The sequence below is a fragment of the Hypanus sabinus genome, chromosome 12 (genome assembly GCF_030144855.1).
Source record: "Hypanus sabinus isolate sHypSab1 chromosome 12, sHypSab1.hap1, whole genome shotgun sequence".
NCBI classification, from domain to species: Eukaryota; Metazoa; Chordata; class Chondrichthyes; order Myliobatiformes; family Dasyatidae; genus Hypanus; species Hypanus sabinus.
Window position 1 is genome coordinate 21,367,299 of NC_082717.1, and position 18,550 is coordinate 21,385,848.

The window sequence follows — 18,550 nt, forward strand, 5'->3', positions numbered from 1 at the left end:
CCTGCAGCTGTTGGCAATCCAAGTGACACACACAAAATGCTGGAGGAACTGGCAGGCAGCATCTGTGGGAAAAGGTACGGTCAACATTTTGGGCTGAATCCCTTCATCAGGACCTGATGAAGGGTCTCGGACTGAAAGGTCGACTGTACTCTTCTGCATCACACAATTTGATTTTAAAAGAAGTTAGAGGGGCTTTATTACTGCAAGCAGAGCTCCACTTCCATTCCCATGTAGATGTTTTATGAAGAGAACTGATCCCTTCCTGTGAGAGCAGATCTACAGTTCTTCTCATTGCCACCTGCTAAATACTGTAACTGGAATAGCCCAAATTGCATTTCTCCTGCAACCTTTATTTATGGTTTGCTTTTCCAAAACCATATACATCATAATTATAGTGTTTTCTTTGACCAATTTTGCAAGAAAGAAAAGGTGCAAGTTTATAATATTTGACAAATTTTATTGAATTTTTTGAAGAGGGTACTAGGAAAGTTGACGAGGGTAAAGCAGTGGACGTTGTCTATATGGACTTCGGTAAGGCCTTTCACAAGGTTCCACATGGAAGGTTAGTAAGGAAGATTCAATCGTTAGGTATTAATATTGCAGTAGTGAAATGGATTCAACAGTGGCTGGATGGGAGATGCCAGAGAGTAGTAGTGGATAACTGTTTGTCAGGTTGGAGGCTGATGACTAGTGGTGTGCCTCAGGGATCTGTACTAGTTCCAATGTTGTTTGTCATATACATTAATGATCTGGATGATGGGGTGGTAAATTGGATTAGTAAGTATGCAGATGATACTAAGATAGGTGGTGTTGTGGATAATGAATTAGGTTTTCAGAGTTTGGAGAGAGATTTAGGCCAGTTAGAAGAGTTGGCTGAAAGATGGCAGATGGAGTTTAATGCTGATAAGTATGAGGTGCTACATTTTGGTAGGAATAATCAAAATAGGACATACATGGTAAATGGTAGGGCATTGAAGTAGAACAGAGTGATCTAGGAATAATGGTGCATAATTCCCTGAAGGTAGAATTTCATGTGGATAGGGTGGTGGAGAAAGCTTTTGGTATGCTGGCCTTTATAAATCAGAGCATTGAGTATAGGAGTTGGGATGTAATGTTAAAATTGTACAAGGCATTGGTGAGGCCAAATTTGGAGTATTGTATACAATTCTGGTCACCGAATTATAGAAAAGATGTTAACAAAATAGATAGAGTACAGTACAGAGGAGATTTACTAGAATGTTACCTGGGTTTCAGCACCTAAGTTACAGAGAAAGGTTGAACAAGTTAGGTCTTTATTCTTTGGAGCGTAGAAGGTTGAGGGGGGACTTGATAGAGGTATTTAAAATTATGAGGGGGATAGATAGAGTTGACGTGGGTAGGCTTTTTCCTTTGAGAGTAGGGGAGATTCAAACAAGAGGACATGAGTTGAGAGTTAAGGGGCAAAAGTTTAGGGGTAACACGAGGGGGGACTTCTTTACTCTGAGAGTGGTAGGTGTGTGGAACGAGCTTCCAGTAGAAGTGGTAGAGGCTGGTTCGATTTTGTCATTTAAAAAAAATTGGATAGGTATATGGACAGGAAAGGAGTGGAGGGTTATGGGCTGAGTGCGGGTCAGTGAACCTAGGTGAAAGTATAGCGTTTGGCACGGACTAGAAGGGCTGAGATGGCCTGTTTCTGTGCTGTAATTGTGATAGGTTAGATGGTTATAAAGCACAGTGGTATTTAGTGCTGTGACTTGTCAATATATCATATGGTTAAATTTAATAATCTCCACTCCCATTGGACAGAAGATACAAAAGCCTGAAAGCACAGACCAACAGTTTCTATCTCACTGTTATAAGACTACTGAACAGAGCACTTGTACAATAAGATGAAATCTTGAGCTCACAATTCACCTTGTCATGGCTTTGCGCCTCAGTGCCAACCAGTATTACAGTCTCTCTGTAACTGTAACATTATATTTGGCATTCTGTTATTGCTTTCTCTTGTGCTGACGTTGTGACACGATCTGTATGTGAAACTAAGATTTTCACTGTACCTCAGTGCAGTGGCAATAATAAGCCAATTGCCTATTAATCTGTGTTGCAGTAAATTTTGTTTCAATGTGCAAAAAATACAGTCACTAGAGGATGTGCGAATGCATTACCCTGAGTCCTTGTTTTCTGCTGACTTTTTAACCATGTATCAGCGCATTCATGATGTGGGCTTTATATATTATATAAAGTGTTAGTGAATAGGTTGCATTCCTGCAGAACACCCTCCTGTGTGTGGTGAATCCTGAACGGATTGTGTCTGATGTCTTGTGCTGTCAACATCAATAGTCAGAGCTGAAGTCTCATCGGGAATCTGAGGCATTGTTTGGGGTGGGGGGAGGCAGTCATAAATGTGGCTAGGCTTGTGACTAGAGTGCGGGCTGCGTGTGCTATGGACAAGCTGAAGCATACATAGAAGTTGTTATAGTCTTGGAAGGATGGCTGCAGTATGTCACTGCAGCCTCTGTGTTATTGCTAGTGGCCTTAGTAGTACCCACGTTTTGGTCTGTTATAAAACCATAAGATCATAAGATATAGGAGCAGGGATATGCCATTTGGCCCATCGAATCTGTTCCACCATTCCATCATCTCTCTCAACCTCATTCTCCCACCTTCTCCCCATAGCCCTTGTCACCCTGACTAATCTATCAACCTTTGCTTTAAATATACCCAATGACTTGGCCTCCATCCAGAGGGTGGTGAATTTCACAGATTCACCACCCTCTGGCTAAAGAAATTCCACCTCCTCTCTATTCTAAATGAACATCCCTCTATTCTGAGGCTGTGCTCTCCTGTCCTGGACTATAGGAAGCATCCTCTTCTCATCCATTCTATCTGGGTCTTTCAATATTTGATAGGCTTTAATAAAATCCCTCCTCATTTTTCTGATGTCAGTGAGTACAGGCCCAGAGCTGTCAAACACTCCTCATACATTAATTCTTTCATTCCCAGAATCATTCCCGTGAAATTCCTCTGGATCCTCTCTAATGCCAGCACATCTTTTCTTAGATGAGGGGCCCAAAACTGCTCACAATATTCCTTGTACAGTCTAACCAATGCCTTATCTAGCCTCAGCATTATATCCTTGCCTTTATATTCCGGTTCTCCTGAAATGAATGCTAACATCACATCTGTCTTCCTGTTATCCACAGGATGTCTAAATCCTTATTCCTCACAGATTAGAAAAACAGTTTGTTTCTCTGTAGCAAAGAGAAAGCATCTTTTGAAACTGTTGTAATAATCATTGGATTCTTTTTAATGGTGCTAATGGGTGATTGTGGGTTTAAACCTTTCCTTTCAACAGGAAACACAATGGAGTAGAATGTTGAATGCATTAAAAATACATTGAGCATGGGTCCATGGTGCAGAAGGGAAAGAGGGAGAAGAGGGGAACAGTAGTGATAGGGGATTCAATAGTCAGGGAAACGGACAGGAGATTCTGTGGACGTGACCAGGACACCTGAATGGTATGTTGCCTCCCTGGTGCCAGGGTCAGGGAGATCTTTGCAGAGAGAGTGAGAGCAGCCAGATGCCTTGGTACATATTGGTACCAATGACATAGAAAGGAACAAAAAGAAGAGAGAATTTCGAGAGCTATGTCGAAAGCTGAGGCACAGGAACTCCAGGGTAGTAACTTCTGGATTGCTGTCAGTGAGAGTAGAAACAGGCTGATTTGGCAGATAAACGCGTGGTTGAGAAGCTGGTGGAGGGGGCAGGGCTTCAGGTTCTTGGACCATTGGGGGAGGTATGACCTGTTCAAAAGTGATGGGTTGCACCTGAACCCGAAGGGGACCAATATTCTCGCGGGCAGGTTTGTTAGAGCTGTTGGGGAGGGTTTAAACTAATTTGTCAGGGGTGTGGGAACCAGAGTGAAGGGACTCAGGTTAGGATGGATGGTAAAAAGACAAAGATAGCGTGCACTCAGATTGGCTGGAAGGGAAGGCAGATGATAGGACAAAATTGCAGCCAGCAGAATCAAAAAGGGTAGCAAATACAGTACTCAAAGTGTTATATCTCAATGCACGCAGTAAAAGAAAAAAGGTGGATGATCTTGTTGCACTGTTACAGATTGTCAGGTATGATGTTTTGGCCAGTCCTGAATCGTGGCTGAAGGATGGTTGTAGTTGGGAGCTGAATATCCAAGTTTACACATTGTATCAGAGGGATAGGAAGGTCAGTAGAGGGGTTGGTGTGGCTCTACTGGTAAAGAATGGCACCAAATCAGTAGAAAGATGTGACACAGGATCAGAAGATGTTGAAGCCTTGTGAAGAAACTACAAGAGTAAAAGGACCCTAATGGCAGTTACATACAGGCTTCCCAACAGTAGCTGGGACATGGACCACAGATTACACCAGGAAACAGAAAAGACATATCAAAAGGGCAATGTTATGATAATCATGCGAGATTTCAACAGGTCAACTGGGAAAATCAGGTTGATAATAGATCTCAAGAGAGTGAGTTTGTTGAATGCTTATGAGATGGCTTTTCAGAACAGTTTGAGTTCAGCCTACAAGGGATCAGCTATACTGGACTGGGTGATACATAATGAACCAGAGGCAAACAGGAAACTTGAGGTAAAAGAACTCTTTGGAGGCAGTGATCACAATATGACTAAGTTCAACTTGAAATCTGATAGGGAGAAAGTAAAGTCTGAAGTAGTATTTCAGTGGTGTAAAGGAAATTACAGTGGTATGAGAGAGGAGCTGACCGAAGTAAATTGGAAGGAGCTGCTGGCAGGGATGACAGCAGAGCTGCAATGGCATGCATTTCTAGACAAAATGAGGAAGGTGCAGGTTAGATGTATTCCAAAAACAAACTAATACTCAAATGGCAATATAGTACAACTGTGGCTGACGAGAGAATTCAAAGCTAATTTAAAAGCAAAAAAGAGGGCATACAACAATGCAAAAATTAGTGGTAAGACAGAGGATTGTGAAGCTTCAGAGAACAACTAAAAGAATCATTAGGAGGGAAGATGGAGAGGACATTGATGGGCTCACAGAGTGCATCACTGGTTACATCAACTTCTGTGTGGACTGCAATATTCCGGCAAGAACTGTCCTTTGTTATTCAAATAACAAGCCATGGGTAACAAAGGACATTAAGGCCATCCTGAACGCTAAAAAGAGGGCGTTTAGAGATGGAAATAGGGAGGAGCTGAGGACAATACAGAGGGACCTGAAGGCCAAGAACAGGGAGGCTAAAGACAGGTATAAGACCCAAGGGTACATAAGTCACCCAGACCAGATGAACTGCACCCTAGGGTTCTGAAGGCGTTAGTGGTAGAGATTGTGGAGGCATTAGCAATGATCTTTCAAAATCATTGGACTCTGGCAAGGGGCCAGAGGACTGTAAAAATACAAATGTCACTCCACTCTTTAAGAAAGGAGGAAGGCAGCAGAAAGGAAATTATAGACCAGTTAGCCTGACCTCAGTGGTTGGGAAGATGTTGGACTCAATTGTTAAGGTTGAGGTTATGGGAAAATCTTGCTTGATGAACCTGTTGCAGTGTTTTGAGGAGATTACAAGATAAATAAAGGGGTTGCAGTGGATATTGTATATTTGAACTTTCAGAAGGCCTTTGACAAGGTGCTACACATGAGGCTGCTGACCAAGTTAACAGCCCATGGTATTACAGGAAAGTTATGGCATTGCTAGAGCATTGACTGATTGGTAGGAGGCAGCAGGTGGGAATAAAAGGATCCTTTTCTGGTTGGCTGTCAGTGGTGTTCCACAGCAGTCAGTGTTGGAACCGCCTCTTTTTATGCTGTATACAGTATCAACCATTTAGATGATGGAAAAGATGGCTTTGTTGCCAAGTTTGTGGATGATACAAAGATAGGTGGAGGGGCAGGTAGTGTCGAGGAAACAGGCAGGCTGCAGAAGGACTTAGACAGATTAGGAGAATGGGCAAGAAAGTGGCAAATGAAATACAGTGCTGGGAAATGCATGGTCATGCACTTTGACAGAAGAAACAAATGTGTAGGCTATTTTCTAAGTGGGGAGAAAATCCAAAAATCTGAGATGCAAGGAGACTTGGGAATCCTTGTGCAGAACACCTTAAAAGTTAACATGCAGGTAGAGTTGGTGGTGAGGAAGGCAAATGCAATGTTAGCATTCATTTCAAGAACACAAGAGCGATGATGTGCTACTGAGGCATTATAAGGCACCGGTGAGGCCTCACCTTGAGTATCGTGAACAGTTCTGGGCTCCTCATCTAAGAAAAAATGTTCTGGCATTGGAGAGGGTTTAAAGGATGTTCACTAGGATAATTCTGGGAATGAAAAGGTTATCATGTGAGGAATGTTTGATAGCTCTGGGTCTGTTCTCACTGGAATTTAGAAGGATGAGGGGGGGATCTCATTGAAACCTTTTGAAAGTCAGAAGGTCTAGACAGAGTAGTTGTGGAAAGGATATTTTCCATGATGGGGGAGTCTAGGAAAAGAGCCTCAGGATAGAGGGGCGTCCATTTAAAACAGAGATGCAGAGAACTTTCTTTAGCCAGAAGGTGGTGAATTTGTGGAATTCATTACCACAGGCAGCTGTGGAGGCCAGGTCGTTGGGTGTATTTAAAGCAGAACTTGATAGGTTCTTGATTGGACATGGCCTCAAAGACTACGAGGAGAAGACCGGGGAGTGGGGCTGAAGAAGGAAAAAAATGGATCAGCCATGATTAAATGGCAGAACAGACTTGGTGGGCCAATGGCCTAATTCTACTCCTATGTCTTATGGTTTTAGGTCTTATGAATTGGCAATTGATATTGAACCTGGAAACTGAAATTTACTTCTTTTATAGTTAATAAAACTGGATTTCAGAAGTGGGTAAAGCTCAACTTTCTTCTTTAAAATACTTCCTTGACATGTAACAGATTATGATTATCAATCTCGAATTACTTCAAATATTTGGCAAAGTACTGCTTCATTGAACTCTAAGACTGCAAAGTGGGGACCAGCTTTTAGGTTTTTGTGCCATTTTTGACCTTAGCAACATTTGTACCAGTTTGACTGCAAATTGATTATTTTAAAAGTGTAAATTCTAGACATGATTTACGACATGGAACACAACAGCATCAGACTGTGAGTGTAATGTAAACTGCTAACAGGCATTTGGCCCCAGTTCAACCACCATATTTGCTTCTCTATCCTTGCCGCCTGTGCTGATGCAGTCTCTTTCACTACAGTTAGTGTCACAGTCTTAATTTTAATTTTGTACTGGTTAATCTTCCTTTTGTTGGACAAAAGCTGATTATTGATTTCAGGAGGTGGAAACTGGACATCCATGAGCCAGCTCTCACCAAGGGATCAGAGGTGGAGAGGGTCAACAACTTTAAATTCTGCAACGTTGCCATTTGAGAGGACCTGTCCTGGAACCAACATGTAAGTGGAGTTACGAAGAAAGTACGGCAGCACCTCTACTTCCTTAGAGGTTTGCAAAGATTCGGCATGACATCAACAACTTTGACAAACTTCTATAGATGGAGAGTATATTGACCGGCTGCAACACAGCCTAATATGGAAACACCAATGCCCTTGAATGGAAAATCCTACAAAGAGCAGTGGACATGGCCCAGTCCATCACAGGTAAACCCCTCCTAATCATTGAGCACAGTTACTAGGAGTGTTGTAGCAGGAAAGCAGCATCCATTCTCAGGCAACCCCACCATCTAGGCCATGCTCTCTTCTCATTGCTGCCGTCAGGAAGGTACAGGAGCCTCAAATCACCGGGTTCAGGAAAAGTTATTACCCCTCAAACATCAGGTTCTTGAGCTATCGGGGATAACTTCACTCAATTTCACTTGCCTCATCACTGAAAATTTCCACAACCTGTGTACTCACTTCAAGGACTCTTCATCTCATGTTCTTGATATTTATTGTTCATTTATTATTATTACTTCTTTCTATTAGTATTTGCACAGTTTGTTGTCTTTTGCACTCAGATCGTATGCCTAGTTGATGTGCTTTTCTCATTGATTCTATTATAGTTATTGGATTTATGGAGTATGACAAGGTAGTGAATCTCAGGATTGTATACAGTGACATATACAGTATGTACTTTGATAATAAAGTTACTTTGAACTTTGAAGTTATGATTGAAGTTGGCTTTCAAGCCATCGAGGGAGGAAATTGTTGAGTAAGTTCAATCAGAGCCAAAGAACTTCACAGCACTGAAGAAGACTATTCAAGCCTATTCTGCTTGCGCTACCTCTTTGATGGAAGGCATTCCATTAGCTTATTTGCAATCTCAGAGACAAATCCTGTTACGCTTCTTTAAGTAATTACATACTTCCCTCTGTAACCAATCTTGAATGTATAAATTGTTTAATTAAAACTAGAATCAAAATTCAAAACAAAAGAAGTTAAAAATGTGGAAGATAAAAGGGAAAAAATCACAGTTCAGGCTGGTACGACCTTCAGACATTCAGCAGAGTCAGGGTCAGCAATGATTCCCGGAATACCCTCAGTAAACTAGAAAGTTATGCCCAACTGTAAAGATGTGCAACATCCCAACAACACTGTCATTACTCAGAGGGTTGACCATAGTTAGTTATTCTCTGCACACTACCTCACATTTCAAATTGTTTATCACATCCCTTGGTCTTGATGTTATACAGAAAGAAATCGTCCAGCCCCACTCTAACTGGGAACAAGTACTGTTGAACAAATAGGAGATGATCAACAGATTTGGTGTCGGACTCCTTTAGCACATCTCAGGAAAGTGGTAGTTGTGACCTCGCCTGGAACTTGTCCAAGTAGTTCTGTGCTGCTGAAGTTGAAGTGCAGTGGATACAAAAGACTAGTGGTGTTTCTTTTGGTTTTCCTTTAAAAGATGCAGTAGTCTCATTCTCACTCCTTGTATCAAACTACAGTAGTCTTCTGCATAAAGTCTTTTGCCTGTCTCTGGATGGTCACAGAAATGGATTGCTTACCTCTTTGTTCAGGGGACACCAGAAGGGAAGAAAGATAACTAAAAAAAAAGCTGGGTCCAATATAATGTTTGAAAACTGACCACCAAGATTGAGTAGTAAAGTAAAAGTTCTCTGGAAACATAATGAAGTTTTGAGAGTTGAAATAATTTTAATTATGCATAATGCTTATTTGTAATATTGCAGGAAGCCCAGATAATAGGTGATTAATAAATCAAAATCACCTGGCTACTGATTTTTACTGTACAAGTAGTATATGTATATTTTCAGAATCACTATCACAATCAGGTTTAATACCACTGGCATATGTCATGAAATTTGTTGTTTTGCAGCAGCAGTACAACACAATTCATAATAATGATAAACTACAAATTACAATAAGAATATATATATATATATATATAATGAATTAAATAAGTAATGCAAGAGTGAGCAAAAACAGTGAGGTAGTGTACATAGGTTCATTGTCTATTCAGGAATCTGCTGGTGGCGGGGAAGAACCCGTTTCTGAAATGTTGAGTGTGTGTCTTCAGGCTCCTGTACCTCCTCCTTGCTGGTAGCAATGAGAAGAGGACATGTCTGGGTAATGGGGGTCCTTAATGATGGATGCAGCTTTTTTAAGGTATGGCCTTTTGAAGATGTCCTTGCTGCTGGGGAAGCTAGTGCTAGTTGTGTTTACAACTTTCTGCAGCATTTTCCAATACTGTGCAGTGGCCTCTCATTCCCAGACAGTGATGCAACCAGTTAGAATGCTCTGCACGGTACATCTGTATAAGTTTGCTAGAGTCTTTGGTGAAATACCAAGTCTCCTCAAACTCCTGATGAAATATCGACACTGACGTGCCTTCTTTGCAACTGCATCAGTATGTTGGGTCCAGGATAGATCTTCAGAGATGTTGACACCCAGGAATTTGAAACTGCTCACCCTTTCCAGTGCTGATCCCTTGATGAGGACTAGTGTGTGTTGCCTTGACTTTCCCTTCCTGAGGTCCACAATCAATTCATTGGTCTTACTTATATTGAGTACAAGGTTGTATTGACACCTCTCAACTAGCTGATGTATCTCACTCCTGTATGCCTCCTCATCGCCATTTGAAACTCTGCGAATAGTTGTCATTAGCAAATTTTCAGACGACATTTGAGCTGTGCCTAACCACACAGTTGTGGGTGCAGAGAGAGTAGAACAATGGGCTAAGCACATATCCTTAAGGTGTATCAGTGTTGATTGTCAGTGAGCAGATGTTACTTTTGACCTACACTGACTGTGGCCTCCTAAAGAGGAGATCAATAATCCTGTTTCAGAAGGAGGTACAGAGACCCAGGCTTTGGAGTTTGCTGATTAGTGGTGAGGGTATGATGGTGTTGAACGCTAAGCTATAGTCAATAATCATCATCCTGACATAGGAATTGCTATTGTCCAGGTGGTCCAAGGCTGGATGGGGAGCTAGTGAGATTGCATCCATTGTAGACCTATTACAGTGATAGGCAAATTATTTAAAATAATTTTATGAATATAGGGATGTGGTACCATTGTGGTGATAAGTGGATTATTGATCTAAGTTCACTTCCAACTAGGGGAAGTGAGGAATTTAAACGTAAGTGGTTAAATAATTTTAGAAGTATAGAAAAGATTATGTCGATAACAGTGAAATGAAAAAATCTCACTGACCAATATTTTTCAGGGCACAGCATTTACTGTTCTTGCGTGGTCTTGACTTATGGGACCCATTACCTACAGTTACATTCTTGACTCCTGATGGCCCCCTGAAATGATTCAACAAACCATTCAATTTAGGGGTAATTTGAAATGCACAATAAATGCCCACATAGTAAGCAAGACTCACGTTATGTAAATGAATAATTTAAATTTTGTTGGCAAAGACACAGCAACATAGTTCTCAATCAATTTTGGATTTCAGTTAACATGATGTGAACACATGACATTAGTCTTGTGCAATGTCAAATGGATCAATGAGCTGCTGAGTGCTAACCTCGTAACAGTGGGGGTTTCTGGCACATAACCACGAGGAACTCTGAAATTTGCAGCTGTTGTCTTGGCCTGTGCGCATATCAGCTTTGCTATTAAACAATACCAGTTATTATCAGAGTGCAGTGAACCTTTTAACCCTTTACCATCAGTGGACAACCACTTCTTCAGCTGAAACCATTTCTGTAGCTGGGGTGAAGAGTTAAACAAAATCATTGAGTATGAGAGTGCATTGACCTGGATTCTTTGTGTTTACATGATCCAATAAACATGTCTGATTAGTTATTGTTGTACATAGCTAGGGGCAAAAAAAATCATATTTTGTGGCTCTCTTTGTTTAACTATATTTTAATCGTGGATTTTATGATTAAAATATGAACTAGTTAAGCAAATGTATAGAAAAATCACTGAAAGAGCTGTCTACATGCTCGGGTTCTTAATTAAATTCATTTTTCTCCCAACGTTTGTTAGAATATATTAGACATAAATGCAACAAAGTCTGCAGATGCTGGAAGTCCAAAGCAAGGCACACAAAATGCTGAAGGAATACATCAGGTCTGGCAGAACCTATGGAAATGAATAGATAGTCGATGCTTCAGGTCGAGACCCTGAGAAGGAAGGGGCAAGATGCCAAAATAAAAAGATGGGGTGAGGGCATGTGTGGAAGGAGGCTAACCAGAAGGTGAAAGGTGAGGCTAGGTGTGTGGGAAAGGTCAAGGGCTGGAGAAGAAGGAATCTGCTGTGGTAGCGGGTCTGGGTGAGCACATGGTCGAAGAGCAGGCAGACTCACATTTATTAACCAAATGTAGAGATGAACAAGGGATAAAAGACTCTCTTTGCCACATCATTCTGCATATGGTGGGAATTTATTCCGATGATTGCTTTGGAGGAGCTGACAAGCAGTGCAAAATGTCTACGAGATCCTTCCAGAAGAAAAGAGCATCAACTCAAGTGACCCGCATAAATGATTATTTTTGCAGGCAGATACTACTTGAAGACCTATATCACAACTGCACAGGATCAGGTGAAGGCCATTGATAAAGTTCTTCAGAGCTTGGATGATAGTAAGTTTGGAGGACTGAAAACAATGAGTGGCAAACTCATCAGTCTATACTCTCCTTTGAGTAGAATCCATCTTAAAGTAACAGGAGCTTGGCATTGGAAAAATGAATGATAAAGTGCAGAAAACTTCAAAATGAGGATAACTAAGAGAGACAAATGAATAGGAAGGGAAATAAAGGATATGAATCATACACAGGAGGAGGATATTTAGTTTAAATTAGCATCAAGATTGGTGCAACATCGTGGGCCAAATGGCCCAACCATTTTCTATGTTGTATTAAATAAGTAATTGAAGTAGGTAATTTGATCCAAAAACTTGCTCCAGTATTCAACCCACTGTCCCATACTCTTCTCATATCCCTCAACTACCTTGTAGTTCATGGGCCTGTCAAAACAGCTTTATGTAAATTCAATGACTTTGCCTCCACAATTCTCCAAAGTAGAGAGTACCAGAGTCAGGACCCTCTGAAAAGAAATCCTTTCTCATCTGCCTTAAATAAGTATCTCTGACTCTGAAACTACACTTAATTCTAGAGCTCTCACTGGGTGGAACATCGTAGCAGAAGACTAAAAAGCTCACAGGAATGGAGGAAATGAATTTTCAGGGAAAACTTACATATAAAAACATAATCAGTAAAATGGATGTATGAATAGGAACAGGGCTCCTGAAGTGAATGTGGGGTCAATGGAGAATAAGGATAGTGAATAAATAATACTTATGGACTCACTTTCAAGGATTTTACAACTCATGTTCTTGATATTTATTTATTATTATTGTTTTTTCCTTTTGTATTTACACAGTTTGTTGTCTTTTACACATTGGCCATCTGCCTTTGTGTTGTTTTTTTATTGATTCTTCATATTTACCATGAATGCCAAAAAGAAAATATGATGATATATTTGCAATTTGATAATACATATACTTTGAACCTTGTTTAGAGAAATCTAAAATGCAGATTATTTCAATGGAGACATCCTGTGAAGGAGGGATCTTGGTCATCTTGTGCAAGAATTACAAAAAGCTAGAAGGTCCAAAATGTAGTTAAAGCAAATAATTTGTCATTTGTTCCAAAGGTATTGAAGTTTAAAAATGTGGTTTTGTTGTTGAATGGGATGCTGGTGAAGCCTCACTTGGAATATTGCACAGAGCTTGGTCCCCCTCAGCTACAAAAACCATAGCAAAACTGAAGGCAAGGCTAAAGGCAACTCCTACGATGAGAGGATTGTCCAACTAAGAGAGACCAAATAGCTTTGGCCTTAGAGTTTAGAAGAATAAAGGATGACCTTATTCAAACATATAAGACATTCAGGGGACTGAATCACGAAAGGCTGGTTTGCAGGTGCAGCAGGCTATCAAGAAGGCAAATGGATATTTTGGCCTACATTGCTAGAGGGATTGAATTTAAGAGCAGGAGGTTATGCTGCAACTGTACAGATTACTGGTGAGGCTGCACTTGGAGTACTGCATGTAGTTCTGGTCTCCTTACTTGAGGAAGGATATACTGGCTTTGGAGGCAGTGCAGAGAAGGTTGATTATAGAGATGAGGAGATATTATGAGTAGGACTATGAGGAGAGATTGAGTCGCCTAGGAGTGTAGTCAATGCAATTCAAAATAATGAGAGGAGATCTTATAGAAACATATAAAACTATGAAAGGGATAGATAAGATAAAGGCAGGAAAATTGTTTCCACTAGTAGGTGAGACTAGATCTAGGGGTCATAGCCTCAAGATTTGGGGGGAGTAGATTTAGGGTGGAGATGAGAAGGAACTGCTTTTTCCAGAGTGGTGAATCTGTGGAATTCTCTGTCCAATGAAGCAGTGGATATACTTACATCAGTAAATATATTTAAATCAAGGTTGGATAGATTTTTGTATAGTAGGGGAATTAAGGGTTATGGGGAAAAGGCAGGATGGTGGAGATGAGTCCATGGCCAGATCAGCCTGGTCTTATTGAATGGTGCAGCAGGCTCGACTGGCCAGATAGCCGACTCCTGCTCCTATTTCTTATGTTCTTAACAGGGTAGAGGTTGGGGTGTTTTCTCAAGTGGTAATCCTGAACTTAAACGTGGCATCTTACTGTATTTATTCCACGTCCACTTGAAAAAAGTTAGTGTTAGACAGATCATTTTAATGGAGTGCCAAGTTCACAACTACGCTAATTTACTAATACCACAGCAGTTTGCTATTTTGGTTCCCACTTTATTGGTCAATATAACTGTTATGCAAAACAAAACAAATTATCTTTAACATATTCACAACAGGTTGAATTTGCTTCTGTCATAGTTGATCCAGTTTTTTCCAAAAATCTGATTTATGTATATTGATGCCAAATATATCAAACCTATATCCATAGTACAAAATACAGAACATATTTATAGACATATTTTAGTATTTTAAATAATCTCCACCTTTTCTTGAAAATCTCTGAACAAAACTATCAACTGTACAGTTCATTTCTCATAACAGATAAGTTAGACTTTTATAGGTGATATTTACAGTGACAACCCACTCTACAATGAATTCAACCAGATATCATAATCAGACATGACAAATCATAGCTGAATACCTGAAGGATTACCGAACATAATGCATGGATACCCTGGTTTCAGAAACAGCTAAGCAGACTAGACTTCCCACAAATGATCTGTCTGCTTAAGCTAGTGGAAGACTGCAGTGTCTCCAAAATAACAATTCTGAAGTTTCTTAACACTGATATCACTAATCATATCCTTTGCTTAATAAACAGATTCACAGGATAAAAATGATTTTCCAAAAATGAATTGAATTTCATAGCCATGGCCATGCTGAAGCCTTCATTGGTGACATCATGTCAATCATGTAGAGTTAGTTACAAATATTCTCTGTGAAATTAATTTGCAAGCAGGAAAACTAACAATCTGAACTGAACAACTGTAGTGTTTATAACCAAAGGCTTTGGGGCCACTTGCTGAAGTCACCCAAAACGTGAAATTATTCCAAAACTTTTCATTGAATGCCCTTCTGTACACTATTGCTCCCTATATTGGTATGATTTCAGATCTCATCCAGACCATCAGATGGGCAACAGCAAGAGTTGTCAGTGCTCTGACAGCTTACTTAGCTTGACGGTCAGATATAAAGCTTATAAGCAGGTCCTCATGGCCTGCCCAGCCAAAAACTATAAACTTAGCCAAATATTTAGTTTGATTTTGAAAAGCACTTTGAGAAGAATATATGATTTAAGGAGCAGGCACGTGAAATAAAACAAATTTGATGTAACAGGCCCAAAATACATTCCCCACAGTTAAAATATTTTACTCAGTTGTCCTTTGTAAGAGGAATCAACTTGTAGAAATCGGTTGAAATAGGTCTTCACATCATGTAGGACTATGCTACACCAATTATCTGAAGTGGTTGACATGTCCTTGAGTACCTGTTGGGTATTTGTTTGGAATGTTAATCAATGTAGATCTGAATCCCTGAGTCATTCCAGTTCCTGGCCTTCCCATACCAGGATTAAAAGCACTTCCATATGCAGCAACTCCATAGTTGAGTCCTAAACCATAAGGTCGAGTTGATGGAGCTGTTGGAAGGATAACTGGGTTGATGTTCTTGCCCGGTGTGTTGAAGGAGAATTCAGGAGGGGGGCTGGTTGGTTTTGTTGGTGTCGAGGTGATGGGGTTCATGTCTGCCAGAGGCCTTACAGCTGTACTTGGTGCAATATTAGTATTGTCCAGTGGGTTCAATATGTTGCTTGGGATTGATGCTGTAACTAACGATGGCCTAACCCAATCATCCTTAAAAATCTGAACTGTTAAGGTTTTAACAAGTGCGGATAGGCGATTGGTCACGTGAGCCAACACTAATTGTTCGTTTGCATCTCTCCTAATCCGTACATGTATAGAGCCAACCTGAAGAGAGAAAAGCAAAAAAAACTTTTACCACGATATGACGTAATTACATAGAATTTAATTGTAAGCGTTGTAATCCATATTATAAATCAATAATGAAAACAAATTCTGAAAAATAAATTCCACGTATTGTAAACCAAGGTTTTCAGCAAGTGATAGAATTTAAAATCCAGTTTAAAGGTGAGAAACTTGGGTCAAAAGCTCATCGCCTAAACTCGCAATGGTACAAAAACAGAGTTGGTTAAAGTGTACTGGGAGAATAGATAAAAGGGTGAGTTGCTGGCCAGCAATGGCAGATTTTTAGAGACATCTTTGCTAAGACTTAAGTATATAGCAGTGAGTAAAAAAGAATATCTGTGACTAGCAAACGTATTTAAATATAGTATTAGATTGAAAGGAAAGACAGAATTCTATTTTAAAAATTAGCTTTATTTGATTTATTTATTTAGAGATACAGAGAGGAATAGGCCCTTCTGGCCCTTTGAAGCACGTCGCCCAGCACTCCCTGATTTAACCCTAGCTTAATCATTGGACAAATTACAATGACCAATTAACCTACTAACCGGTACATCTTTGGACTATGGGAAGAAACCAGAAGATCTGGAGAAAACCCAAACCCATCTGGAGGACGTACAGAGTCCTTACAACTGATGTCGGAATTGAACTCCGAACTCTGATGCCCTGACCTGTAAAAGGGTTGCTAATTGCTAAGCAACCTTGATGTGGTATATTTTTCACTTGTACATTGAAATACACAGTGAAATGTATTGAACAACACAGTCCATGAAGCGCTGGGGCAGGACGCAAGTATCATCATTTAGCATGCCCACAACTTACTAACCCTAATCTATACGTCCTTGGAATGTGCGAAGAAACTGGAGCACCCAGAAGAAACCCACACAGTCATGAGGACAATCTATGAACTTTCTACAGATACAAAATCTCCCTGGAATCTGGAAAGGTGACAGTGTAAAACTTTTGTAAAACTTGTAAAACTACAAATTTAATGTCTCCTTCAAGAAATGAGGGAGACAAAAAGCAGGAGCCTATAGGCCAGTTAGCCAACCATCTATCATTGGGACATGCTGGAATTTATTCTTAAGTAGCTAATAACATAACCTAATATAACCAAGCAGAGTCAACGTGGATTTATGAAAGGGATATACTATCAATCTAATTACCTGAAACTCTATGAGGATGTAATAAATGGGATGGATAAAGGGGAATCTGTACATATAGAATATTTGGACTTCCAGAAGGAATTCTATGAGGTGCAACATAATAGGTGACTGCACAAAACTTGAGCACAGAGGGATGAGGACAAATACTATTATAGATAGGAGAGAAGTGAAAGTCAAAAGAGAGCTGGGATAAATGTGTCATTTTTAGATTGGTAAACAATAACTTGTGGAGCATTATAGTGATCAGTGCTGGGATGTCACGATTAATAATCTGTTTTGACTTGCAGCCAAAGGTGCTGCTGATGTAAAGACAAGTGGGTTAGCAAGCTGGGGGCTGAGGACAAAAAGAGCTTGCAGGGGATTCAGATTGGTGAGAAGAGATGAATGAAACAGTTGGCTGGCAGGTACAAGTCATCGTTAGGTAGATTAATGGAATGTTGGTTTATATTACAAGGAGCAGGTTAAGTTTGGATGAAAATTTACAGGGTGTTTGTGAGACCATACTGGAGTATTGCTAACAATTTTGACTCCCAAAATGAAGGAAAGATATAACTGCACTGAAAGCAGTGCAGAGAAAATTCAGTTTATTGATTTTTGTGATGAGGGGATGTATGATGAAGGGTTGAGTCTATATTCAATAGAGTTTACAGGAATGGGAGGTGATCGTATTGAAGTTAACAAGATACTGCAAGGGACTGATAGGGTGTCAGAGAGATCGAGAGGATGTATAGAAATATAGAGTAAAAGGACATAACAAGAATAAGAGATTGACCATTTAAGACAGAGATGAGAAATTTTTTTCTATCAAAAGATGATGAAACCTTGTAATTCTTTACCACAGAACAACTGGCAATGGGCTCATTGAATATATTCAAGGTGGAAAACGACACACACTTAAGCTATAGTGGGGAAAGCCGGCAAGGGAAACTTTAATTAGGATTGAATGGGGCACAATCTTACTGAATGTTGGTTAAACTCAAGGAGCCTACTGTGTCTATTCCTACTCCAGTTTCTTAGGAGCATGAAAGGTTTCAGACAGAATACTTCAAAGGAAGTTTACTATGCTGGTCCCCTTGATTAAAATTTAGTAACAAAAATTTACTTGTTGATACTTGTGCAAATCACAAAATGGTACAAACCATTGCCAATATACTGAAGTAGGATGGACGAGGCCTGAGATTTTACGAGGAAAATAGGTACCTGTTTCCCTCTGCATATGGGAAAGTAAGAATCCTTGCAAATTAAATCTGCATGAGAAATGTGACTCAGTGGACAAAATAATGGCAAAAATACAAGAGGGGAAAGGGTAAAAAACTGAAGAGAGAACTTGACTCTCAAGCCAAAATCCTCAAACTGTACAATTTTAGCAGCTTAAGCTTTTAGCTTGAGCTATGTTCGATTGTACCATTCTTCCATTTATTTATCTCCATATATAGTCTATTTCACTGACAGAATTACCTTCCATTTACAAAAA

General features: G+C 40.0%; 1 protein-coding gene across 3 annotated transcripts in view; it reads right to left on the bottom strand.

Moving 5' to 3' along the window:
• Positions 1-18,550, bottom strand: part of slc30a6 (solute carrier family 30 member 6) — a 167,480-nt gene that overhangs the window by 27,166 nt on the left and 121,764 nt on the right. Inside the window, exon 15 of one of the 3 annotated variants that reach the window (XM_059985646.1) lies at positions 12,719-15,895. The exons of the other annotated variants lie outside the window; for them this stretch is intronic. Within the exon in view, the coding sequence (XP_059841629.1) occupies positions 15,386-15,895 (510 nt within the window). The 3' untranslated portion in view covers positions 12,719-15,385. Of the gene's footprint in view, positions 1-12,718; positions 15,896-18,550 lie in introns of those variants that run through there. 3 annotated transcript variants of the gene reach the window in all.